Here is a 12,210-nt window from a genome sequence, read left to right as displayed (position 1 = left end):
AGTGCAAAAATCTAAAGAGGTGGCAGTCTTACACTGCCGAAGCCATCAAAAGGGGAAGGAAAGGGGAGAACAGCAGCATAAGCAGCTGGCAGAGGCAGGGAAAGACCAGAAGAAAGGAAAGAGAGAAAGAGACAGAAAGTCAGAGAGAGAGAATAAGAGAGAGGAAGAGACAAAGAGGGAGTCAGAGAGACAGAGAGAGACAGAAAGTCAAAGAGAGAGAGGAAGAGACAAAGAGGGAATAAGAAAGAGAGAAAGAGAGAGACAAAGAAGAAGTCAAAGAGAAAGAAAGAGAGATGGAAGTAGTAAAGAAAAAACAGTGTACCCTATTCCTTTAAAAGTCAGGGTAAATTTAAAACCTATAATTGATAATTGAAGTTCTTCTCTGTAACCCTATAACACTCCAATACCACCTTGCTGTCAGTGTAAACAAGGTCATAGCCCGAAAATACTGAGGCCACTGACAACCCATAGTCTTCCTATCAAAAATCCTTAACCCAGCAGGTTTCCTAACAGGGGATCTAAATCTTAATTATCATACAAAGGTCCCACCAGACCTAGGAGGAACTCCCTTCAGGACAGGATGATAGATGGTTCCTACTAGGCAAGTAAGGGACAAAGACACAATGGGTATTCACTAAGTGATAAGGAACTCTTCTAGAAGCAGAGTTAGGAAAATTGCCCAATAATTGGTCTGCTCAAACTTGCAAGTTGTTTGCACACAGCCAAACCTTAAAGTACTTACAGAATCAGGAAGGAGCCATCTATACCAATTCTAAGTTAATATGGACTGAAAAAGGTTTTATTACTAGCAAAGAAAAATTAAAATCCCAAACTCGCAAGGTTTTCAACAAAAGTAAAGTATGCTAAAAGTTAACAGTGTAACATGTATTATCCTAACTTCTAATCTTACAGAAATCAGACCCTATCAGTGCCCCTCAAAGCTCAAGCCCATTAGCGCAGGGCCATACAACTAATACCCCTACTTATAGGGTTAGAAATGGACACTGCTACAGGAAGTGGAATAGCAGGTTTATCTACTTCATGATCCTACTACCACACACTCTCAAAGGATCTCTCAGACAGTTTGCAAGAAATAACAAAATATATCCAGTAAGGATAGTAACTACAATCCCAAATAGCCTCTTTGGCAGCAGAGACTCTCCAAAACCGCCAAGGCCTAGACCTCCTCACTACTGAGAAAGGAGGACTTTCCAGCTTCTTAGGGGAAGAGTGTTGTTTTTACACTAACCAGTCAGGGATAATACGAGATGCCGCCCAGAATTTACAGGAAAAGGCTTCTGAAATCAGACAACGCCTTTCAAACTCTTATACCAACCTCTGGAATTAGGTGACATGACTTCTCCCCTTTCTAGGTGCCGTGACAGCCATCTTGGTATTACTCGCCTCCGGGCCCTTTATTTTTAACCTCCTTGTCAAATTTGTTTCCTCTAGGATCAAGGCCATCAAGCTACAGATGGTCTTACAAATGGAACCCCAAATGAGCTCAACTAACAACTTCTACTGAGGACCCCTATACCAACCTGCTGGTCCTTTGACTGGCCTAAAAAGTTCCCCTCTGGAGGACACTACAACTGCAGGGCCCCTTCTTCGCCCCTATCCAGCAGGAAGTAGCTAGAACAGTCATCGTCCAATTCCCAACAGCAGTTGGAGTGTCCTGTTTAGAGGGGAGATTGAGAGGTGAAGCCAGCTGGACTTCCTGGGTCAAGTGGGGACTTGGAGATTTTTTTTGTGTCTAGCTAAAGGATTGTAAATGTACCAATCAGCACTCTGTGTCTAACTAAAGGATTGTAAATCCACCAATCAGTCCTCTGTAAAACACACCAATCAGTTCTCNTGAAGCCAGCTGGACTTCCTGGGTCAAGTGGGGACTTGGAGATTTTTTTTGTGTCTAGCTAAAGGATTGTAAATGTACCAATCAGCACTCTGTGTCTAACTAAAGGATTGTAAATCCACCAATCAGTCCTCTGTAAAAACACACCAATCAGTTCTCTGTGTCTAGCTAAAGGATTGTAAATGCACCAATCAGCACTCTGTGTCTAGCTAAAGGCTTATAAATGCACCAATGCGCACTCTGTAAAAACGCACCAATCAGCACTCTGTGTCTAGCTAAGGGATTGTAAATACAACAATCAGCACTCTATAAAATGGACCAATCAGCACTCTGTAAAATGGACCAATCAGCACTCTATAAAATGGACCAATCAGCACTCTGTAAAATGGACCAATCAGCAGGACACATGCGGGGACAAATAAAGCAATAAAAGCTGGCCAACCCAGCCAGCAGCAGCAACCCACTTGGGTGCCATTCCATGCTGTGGAAGCTTTGTTCTTTCACTCTTCACAATAAATCTTGCTTCTGCTCACTCTTTGGGTCAGTGCCACCTTTAAGAGCTGTAACACTTAACCGCGAAGGTCCGTGGCTTCATTCTTGAAGTCAGTGAGACCAAGAACCCACTGGAAAGGACCAACTCCGGACATAAAAGGACTTTGTCCCATTACATCCTCCCTCTCTATCATCAAAAAATAAATTCACACACACACAAAACACAGTGAAATTTCTAAGTAGGCTTCTTTTTCTTGTGGTAAGAGCAGAGTAGGAAATCAAGAGAGTAGAAAATGAAGTATGTTTTATTAAGAAATGTAAAGATTTTAAGATTACTAAAAAAATGAAAAATATTCCTTATGCAGAACTACTGCCATCTAAAGGCCTCAGCACAATATTACAAACAAGTATTTGGTTCTATGTAGCTAAATGGCTTAATATTTAAGTGCCATAGAGTTTTATTTTAGAAATTTATATTTTCCTATTTTTTTCCAATTTAGTAAATGAACTTTTTTCTTACCCCTTAAAGAAACTATATGTGCCACAGAAGATATGTAGATTGGCTTAGGTTATACAAAAAGTTGAACATACAATATTTAATTAGAAATATTTAGAAAAGCATATTTTAAACCAATGAAAAAAGAAACAGGCCATTTCCCTCCTTCCCCAAAATGTTTGGCAAATCACATTTACAATATAGATGTTAAAATACAGTATTATAAATTCACAAAAGATCAGTTAGTGAGATATTAGGGAGTCTAAAGCTTAAGCTAGCTAATTACAAGTCACACCTAAGGTTAAAACTGCTAAATTATAGTACCACCTCAATTAAAAGCAGGTTCATTGTAATAACGAAATTCAATTCTAGAAAATCAGTTGTAACATAACTTCCTATTTCTGAATATTTCTTAATTATTACATGACTTACAAGTATAAGAAAAAACAGTACATGAAATACTGAAAACAAAAAAAAACTAAAACTTCTAAAACTTCACAGCATGGTATTAATGTTACACATAAGCAAAAGCACCCAACTTTAAGAAGTCAACAAATAACATAAACCCAAGTTCATGTCCTTTACAGATCTTTCAAATGGCAAATATTTCCTACATTTATCACAACACTGATTCAACTATCCTTATTAACTGCCTTAGTTGGCTCAGCCTGCCTTAACAGAATACTACACAATGGGTGGTTTAGACAACAAAAAATTATTCTCACAGTTCTGGAGGCTGAAAGTCCAAGATCAAGGTGCTGTGAGGGTTGGTTTCTGGTGAAGCCACTCTCCTTGGCTTCAGACAGTTTTTTTTAGACAGGTTCTCACTCTGTCACCCAGGCTGGAGTGCGAAGGCCTGATCCCAGCCCACTGCAACCTCCTCCTCCCAGGTTCCAGCGATCCTCCCACCCCAGACCCTAGAATAGCTGGGACTATAGGTGCCTGCCACCACACCCTGCTAATTTTTGTATTTTTTGTAGAGACGGGTCTCACTATGTTGCCCAAGCTGGTCTTGAACTCCTTACCTCAAGCGATCTGCCTACCTTGGCATGATGCCAGGCAGACAGCCGTGGTTTTGTGGCTCCTCACATGGCCTTCTGTGCCTGCAGACGCTGGTGTCTCTTCCTCCTCTTACAAGAACGTTAATCTTGTTGGATTAGGGCTCCACCCTTATGACCTTATTTAACATTAATTACTTCCTTAAAGGCCCTATGTCAAATACAGACACATGGTGGGTTAGGTCTGCAACACATGAATGAGTGGGGGACAAAATTCAGTCCATGATACTCAAAGAAACAGAAATTAATTGGTATCTGAGTAGAAGACTGAACTTGTAGTTGATAATACAAGAGCTTGGCATTTTATCAGTAAATGTGATAGAAGTTTAATATGCAGGGAAAATGAAATATCCTTATCTGGAAATAAGCCTTATCAAACCATTAAACTGTGTGTTTGTATTTAAACTCAGGGTTATATAGGGAATGGGAGAAGAGAAGGGAACCATCCCCTGTATCTCTGGAAAAGTCAGACTGAGGTTTGAGGTAGAAAGGAAAGGTGAGTGGGGCTCAAGAAAGAATACAAGCCTCTAGGATTGGATCATTTGCAAAATTCTCCCACAAAGTTTAAATGATGTGGACTCTCTAGCACAAGAACTGTTTGTGTAAACATGCAGAATATATATAATTTGTTATTTAGCAAATACATAAGATTGTTGATGTGCATGTAAAGACCAGATTCAGTCCCAGGACCACTTGGCTATACACCCAGGGGTCTTTTCCTCTTTAAGAGTGCCCTGGTTCCCTCTCTCCCTTCACACCCAATTTCCTGTTCACAAGTCAGCACACTCAAGAGGTTTTGTAAGGACAAGTTTTGGCTAAGTCAACAAAAAACAATCCTTTTCTATTCTTCCCTCTTAAAATGAATGTACTATTACATTTGTATTACTAAGGGAAGTCCCTAAAGCACCTAAAGCGCCTACTCCCACATGAAACAAGATATTCCCCAAGGACACATGTGCCCTTCAACGTGGCATCTACCTGGAAGTTTGACTTTGGTAGCGCTCTATTGCAAGGGGCAGAGAAGAATGCCAAGGTCAATGCTCCAGGGCCAACAAGCTTTTTCCAGCTCCTCCAACAATCCAGCCTTTTCTCTTTTGGTTCACAGACATTGAAGACATGGTTGTTGGACTCATCAGTGAACAGCTCAATCTTCTTGAAGATTCTTTTTTTTTTTTTTTTGAGACGGAGTCTCGCTCTGTCGCCCAGGCTGGAGTGCAGTGGCCGGATCTCAGCTCACTGCAAGCTCCGCCTCCTGGGTTTACGCCATTCTCCTGCCCCAGCCTCCCGAGTAGCTGGGACTACAGGCCCCCGCCACCTCGCCCGGCTAGTTTTTTTTGTATTTTTTAGTAGAGACGGGGTTTCACCGTTTTCGCCAGGATGGTCTCGATCTCCTGACCTCGTGATCCGCCCGTCTCGGCCTCCCAAAGTGCTGGGATTACAGGCTTGAGCCACCGCGCCCGGCCGAAGATTCTTTACTTTCCCTATTCCAGAGAGATTTGTTTGGGGCTTTTAAGTATTATAATGGAACAAGTTATAAATTTTATTCAAGTGGGTCTACTAGGTATAATAAGTGTCCTCCTACTCAATTACACTATTGCACTAAATTAATCCTCTGGTCTATTAGCCTCAAAAGGATTATTATTTGAAAGGGTTAAATGCAGTTCTTAATTATATTTTCATTATGTCACGACTATTGATTTGTCCCATTAGACACACTGTTCCTTTAAATTTAAAACTGAAGCAATATAAACATAATAGATTTGTATTTTCTTTTTAAAATGAGCACTATGTAATAAAGATCTCAAAGTGCTAGTCCTTCACATCAGGAAATCCGGAAGAGAATTAAATGCCCTAAGGCATACATTGTATGTAATGGATTAACTTTCTCTGCATCTAAAATGGTAGTAGTTATACAGTTTTTGAGAGAATTGAGCAAATGTCACTCAAATAATTTTGTGCTCTATAAACCTTAAACCCGGTTTACAAAAGTTTTCTTTTTCTGTAGCATACTCTATATTTCTGTGAAGTGTCTGATGTCCTTTCATAGAAAATTCTTCATTACAATAACAAAATAGGATGATCAAGTAATAACCAATATTGGTTTCCATAACCAGTATCATCTTGCAGAATGGTTCTTCACGATGTCTGATACATTTATTTTCTAACGCACTCCAGGGTATGAAATGGTGAAAGGTCTCTCTTTCATTTTACACTTAGGAAACCAAGGAATACAAAGTTTTTGGTTTAAACCACTATCAAAGATCACGTGGGCGAAAAGACCTTCCAAATTGCAGGCTAACTGGGTCAGAGGGATATTAGAGGATGAATTTTTTCCATGATCTTACACTATTCCGCACACAGGGGTAAAAGGTCAGGCCTAACCTCAGGATCTCCTGGTTTCCGAGGCGCCCTGAAGGCGATGGCGAGTCCGGTTAATTTTGTGGTAGGAAGGGCTAAGTGCCTACAGGTCTCAGCTGTGCAGCAGCGGCACCGCTCCTGGACCCCTATTGCCTTCTGGGTTCCCAGCTTGCGGGACAGATCGAGGTCGCCGGCGCTGGGGTATCAGGAGGACGCGAGCTGACTACCTGACTCCGGAGGGCGGCGCAGGACGCCGGCCCCGCGAGGGGCGGGGGCTAAGCGTATCCAGGGGCGGTGCTGCAGGGCGCGGGAGGCGGGAGAGGCTGCCGCGCCGATGCCCTGACAGCCGCAGCCCCGCCCTGCGGCGTCCGACCCGGTCCTGTCCCGCAGCGTCCCGCCCGCCAGCTCCTTGCACCCTCCCCGGCCGAGGGGCTCCTCGGTGCTCCCCGCGCAGCCATGGCTCAGCAGTTCTCCCTGGCCGCCTGCGACGTGGTCGGATTCGACCTGGACCACACTCTGTGTCGCTACAACCTGCCCGAGAGCGCCCCGGTGAGTGGCGCGGGCTCCCCGGGGCGCACTGCGCGCAACCTCCATGGCGGCTGGGGCTTGAGTTTCCTCCAGGCTTGGGCAGCGGCGGGCGCTGTCGGGGGCCTGCGGCGGCCGAGTCTTTCCGCAGAGCGCGGCCTCCAGCGGCGAGACGGGGCGGAAGTGTGCAGCCTCCGCTCGGCGCTAGTGCCCTGGGGACCGGCACATTTAGCTCAGCCATTAGCTAATGTTGAGAAGGGTAGGGAAGAACGAAGGAGGGGCAAACTGCGCAAGATCGTGCTGGGGAATTGGTTTCTAGGACAGAGGAGGGGCGGGGTCAGGAGCACTGGGGCTGTCCTTGAAGATCCCATGTTGTGGAACTTCTCTGCATGTCTTTCTGGACACAAGCTGATTGTGGACACAGCCACTTGATTTGGGACTTGCATTTTTCTTGGCTGCATTTTTCAATTTGCACGATCAACCATCCATCAGTGTTTAAACTGCAATCTGGGAGAGGTGCGTAGTATATAGCGTAGTGTATTGGACGGAACACTAGTTGAGAAGTCATTAAGATCTTAGCCCTCATTTTACCTCCTGTCAAGAGAAGAAAATAAATATTTATTGCGCATCGACTGCGTGCTCCCTGCACTTTGAATACATTCCAGTCCTACCAACAGCTTGCAAAGTTTAGGTCCTCACTGTGCCCAGAGGGAGGGGGACATGGAGTATGCATGCTTCCAGACCTGTACTCTGAAATTAGTTGCCCTCCCTCCACTATTCCTTTGGTTTCCCAATTCCCAAGGAAACTAATTTTGAAAAGTTACCAGATTTTTTTTTAGTCCACGATCTAAGCATCCAGACAGAAAAAGAGCTGGTTATGAGTACAATAGTGAAAGCGAGGACTCCTCAGCCAGACTGCCTAACATAGGACACCAGCTCCACTGTTACTAGCTCTGTGACTTTGAGCAAGTTACTTAACCTGTGCTGCTTCTCAGTTTCCCCGTCTGTAAAATGGAGCTAATAATTGGATTTACCTCACAAGATGGTTGCAAGGATTAAATGAGTAAGAGATGTATAATGCTTAGAATAGCACCTTGGCAAAGACAAGTGTTTGCTTTTATGGTTACCACCCAAACCATTTGGAAACCTCAGTTTATGGCTAGAACTCTAGATCACTGGTGCAGACATCCAGCCTGGGCTGTGCCCCTTTATGGTGATGTCCTTGCACCCGCTAGTTCAGGTACACGTTAAAGGTCAAAAAAGAGTGGCTGCCGGAATTTATTGTGTGTTTTCTATGCCCAGATGCTAATTTTTTTTTTTATATGTCCTTTTTCTGCTGTTACACTTTCCTGCTTTCTTACCTTCCAGGTCTGGTTTCTTTAGTCACAATGAGAATTAAGAAGGCTTTTTTACTGCTTGATTCTTTGGCCACTGCTTCCCCTAGGTCTTTGATACATGTGTTCCTTCCCTCTGTGCCTTTTAAATCCTTCCTGAATCACAGTTTTGTGTGTCTCCTCTTTAGTTACCTTCATTTGGAGGGAATATTTTTAAACCACTGTCATATTAGAGCTAGTGTTGTCCATAGGTGATCATAAAATTTCAGAATATAAGATTCTGAAAGACAAGAGTTTTTTTAGCTGCAAACCTGGAGAATAGTGATGTTTAAAGCTTGAAAACGGTAACCTATTGAGTTTTGGATCATGTTTGGTGTGGAAAATCTTTTTTTAAGTCCCACAGTGTGCTGAGCACCATGCTAGAGCTGAGGATACAGAGATCAACACGCAGGCCTCCAGGCAGCCTCACGCAGTAGGCAAAAATGCTGAAGAGTTAGTCTTGGTCCCCTGCAGTGGGTAGTATGACCTGGGTCTTGCTGCACACTGCCAGTGCCTGGAGGACCTCTTTGCTCTGCACAAAAGCTCTTCATCCCATCAGGCCTCATCTTAAACATGGTTCCCCTTAGGAAGCCTTTTTGGCCCTCTAAAGTTTGCCCTTCCACTCTAAGCCCACCTTCAGTTTTCCACAAAACCCTTCCTTCCTCAGAGCACATACGACATGATGTTAACACTTCCTGTTTACTTGTTGGACTTCCCCTAGAGCTCCATCAGTATCTGTGACAGTTTCTTGTGTGTTCTATGTGCCGAGCTTAGTGCTGGGCACATACTGGGCTCAATAAATAGACTGAATAGATAATTGGTATTTTAATAACAGAATATGATACAGCCATAATTCTAATAAGCATGCTGCTTTTATGAATGGATTTAATCCTTACAACGTCCCTGTGAGGTAGATATTATCACCACAGCCACTGTTAAGAGAGCATCGAGCAATGAGGCACAGAAAGAAAGTGTATCCAGGGCAACCAAGCAAGATAGTCTGGCTGTGGATTTCTGCTTCTTCCCACCTTGCTGTCTGTATGGTGCCCTAAAACACAGAGGGAATGCCTGGAGCTGGCAGGTGAGGAGGTAGAGAGGAGTGCTTCACCCATAGGAGTTATAATAAAGGCCAGGACCCCGAGGTGAGCAACAGCACCAGGAACTGCTTGGTGCAAGCAAAAGGTAGCAAGTTTCAGGAGAAGATGGTGGAGAAGTCAGTGGGGGCTGCATCATAGAGAGCTGCGAGTGCCTTTCCTTTCAATTTTGTAGGCATTCACATGAGGCCTCGGAAAGGCATTGTAGAAGAGAGGATGACACGTGGTTTCTCCTAAGGTTGCAGACTCAGAAGTCTGATGCCAGTCAGTTAATGTAAATGTGTGAGTGGGAGAGTAGGGTCCCAAATATTGCATAGGACATGCTTATACCAAAAAAAAAGTATTTGTTGTTTATTTGAAAGGCACATTTACCTAGGCATTTTTAAATTTTATCTGGCAACCTTAAGTGGGAACCAAACATAATTTGTAGGCTGCATATGGACTACAGGGTACCAATTGGCAACTGCTGTAGAGTATGTATTATTATTAGTTCTGAGAGACTGTGAGGTGGTGACAGCTAAGGCTGGGAGAGGAATGTCTTAGAGAGCCCTGTGCCATGAAGGTTTCTAGAGAGACTCAGGACAAACTGCAAGAAGCCTTCTGCGTAGACCAGGGGTTTCAGAGTACAGATGCCCCTGCTTTTCTTCACACTGCTTTTCTCTGCTTCTCTCCTTGTCCATTGGCCCCCTTCTCTCCTGTTACATAAAAATCTCCTCCACAAGGTAAGGAACACACTGTGGCTGTCCCTGTTGGCATCTCTGATGGAAAGGGCTCCTTCGTTCCAGGAGATTTCGAGTGTTTTAGAATCACATGCCCATATCGTAGACTAATCACTTGGATAACTGGAGAAACTCAGAAGTGCCTCAACCAGAGGCAAATCTAAGGTGTACAATAGCTGACTCTTAGGGGCTTGTGAAAGCCGGTTGTTAACTATTCAGGAATTGTGCAAGCAGGTAAACTGCTGTTGGTGGCTTGAAACAGGCCATGGTGGGAATATTTACACCGTGGAGATGGGTGAGCGCCACATGTCAGGACATTGTTTTGTTTTCTGTTTTGTTTTGTTTTGTTTTGTTTTTAGCAACATATGACATAATAATAGCAAATACTTAAATTGGATTTGCTGGTGTGCCAGGCTCTGCTCTAAGCACTTCACATCTGTTAGCCCTGCAGCACTGGTTTCTTATAAGCAGGATCATGGTGTGGACTTTTTATTGTCCATAGTACTTTGTACCACAGAGTGACTCAGTGTATTTTTTATTGTTTTTTTTCCTTTTAATGAGTAAATGAAAATCTGTAAAACACGCAGGTCAGTGGTTTTCAGTGTTCTCTGCTTCAGAGAGGGCCCTCTCTACCCTGTACACTTGGAAACTCTGGGTGGTTTTAAGAAGCGTCACCTGTGGTTCTGAATCACCATCAGGGTTGAGAACTGTTGATATATAGTGTTAACATAATGTGGGTCGATTAACAGTTGACCTGGATAAGGTCACATTACACTGGATGACGTACCTGTGTAGTGATTTTAATAGCTTTATGACAGGGAGCAACTCAATTTGACATTTGACAAGGAGCCTTTGCTTTCTCCATGCTCATATCCTGACACTCAGACCCTGATACCGCTACTCCAGCTGTGTGCAGGTCCCTCAGTTTCTGAACCTGAGTCACCCCCCATTCCCTCTGCATTCACCCAGCGAACTGCTACATCTAAGTATCAGTGTAAATCTCACCACCCAGGAGAGATTTCCCCCACTCCTCTGACTCCATCTTCTCCCTAAGAGTATGACATGTTATCAAAACCTGTCATGGGTTAATATCTGTAGAAGAAGGGTCAGATTGTTCAGTGTGTCCTTTTGGACACTGTGCAGGTTGACTCAGACCTCTGTTCTGCTCAGGCTCAAGTGTACCTGACACTGGCCAAAGAACATTTCGAGGTAGAACAAGGTTGGGCCATCTACCTTTTGTGCACTTTTTGTTTGGTATGTACAGTTCTTTTAAAGTTAGCCAGCACTTAAAAACCAGATATTTTACTCAAAAACCTAGCATTTTTTGTTGTTGAGAAATAAAATCTGTCAGCAATCAGCAGAGTATTTATTATTGTAATTATTGTACTTGCTTCCAGAGGCTTTCTTTGTCCTTTTTCTTTAGGTTTTTTTTTTTTTTTTTTTTTTTAATGGTTTTTGTGTATGTGTGTGTGGAGAAACAAGAGTGATTTCCTACATCTGATAGAGGCATCATGACTCGTTTAGATCACCTGCCTGGTCCCCATAGGTATTTCACTCTGAGATTTCCCTAACCTGGGGCTTTTCTGGCCAGAATGGACCAAGGATGGATGGATAGAGTGGTCATCATATTTATTATCTTAGTGATGTATTAAATAAGTTTAAAAAGCTTTGTCAAGTCTTAAATTATGATCTCCAACCCAATAGAAATCAGGAGTAGGGTTAATAATTGTCTTTGGTTATATAATTGTATGCCGATGGTATAATTTTGAACGGGACAGCTACCTGGGGCATGCAGGGGTTGATAAATTGCTTGTGAAGGAGAATTAAACTGCAGAACTTCACAATTACAGATATTTCCTTCCTCCTACTTGCCCCCATCAGCAATTCCGTTAGGGTTTTAGGTCTGTGACATTAAGAATGAGTAAAACCCTAGAAGAAAACCTAGGTAATACCATTCAGGACATAGGCATGGTCGAGGACTTCATGTCTAAAACACCAAAAGCAACGGCAACAAAAACCAAAATTGACAAATGGGATCTAATTAAACTAAAGAGCTTCTGCACAGCAAAAGAAACTACCATTAGAGTGAACAGGCAACCCACAGAATGGGAGAAAATTTTTGCAATCTACTCATCAGATAAAGGGCTAATATCCAGAACCTACAAAGAACTCAAACAAATTTACAAGAAAAAAACAACCCCATCAAAAAGTGGGCAAAGGGGCCGGGCGCGGTGGCTCAAGCC

The 12,210-nt window shown here is 43.2% G+C and overlaps 2 protein-coding genes across 3 annotated transcripts in view; one reads left to right on the top strand and one right to left on the bottom strand.

Annotated features, from left to right (window-relative positions):
- The window catches only part of FRK (fyn related Src family tyrosine kinase), a 163,110-nt gene extending 159,048 nt beyond the window's left edge, over positions 1-4,062 (bottom strand). The window contains exon 1 of the mRNA XM_017869921.1: positions 3,866-4,062. The gene's annotated coding sequence lies outside the window, so the exon portion shown is untranslated. The remainder of the gene's footprint in view (positions 1-3,865) is intronic.
- A 2,244-nt stretch (positions 4,063-6,306) lies between these two features.
- NT5DC1 (5'-nucleotidase domain containing 1) overlaps positions 6,307-12,210 on the top strand; it is a 150,230-nt gene continuing 144,326 nt past the window's right edge. Inside the window, exon 1 of one of the 2 annotated variants that reach the window (XM_017869926.1) lies at positions 6,307-6,805. In XM_017869926.1, coding sequence (XP_017725415.1) covers positions 6,713-6,805 — 93 coding nt within the window. In that variant the 5' untranslated portion in view covers positions 6,307-6,712. The remainder of the gene's footprint in view (positions 6,806-12,210) is intronic. The other variant, XM_017869924.1, reaches the window with a different exon arrangement.

The sequence above is a fragment of the Rhinopithecus bieti genome, unplaced genomic scaffold, assembly GCF_001698545.2.
Source record: "Rhinopithecus bieti isolate Rb0 unplaced genomic scaffold, ASM169854v2 scaffold_4829, whole genome shotgun sequence".
Taxonomy (NCBI): Eukaryota; Metazoa; Chordata; class Mammalia; order Primates; family Cercopithecidae; genus Rhinopithecus; species Rhinopithecus bieti.
This window is presented reverse-complemented; position numbering and strand designations above follow the sequence as displayed.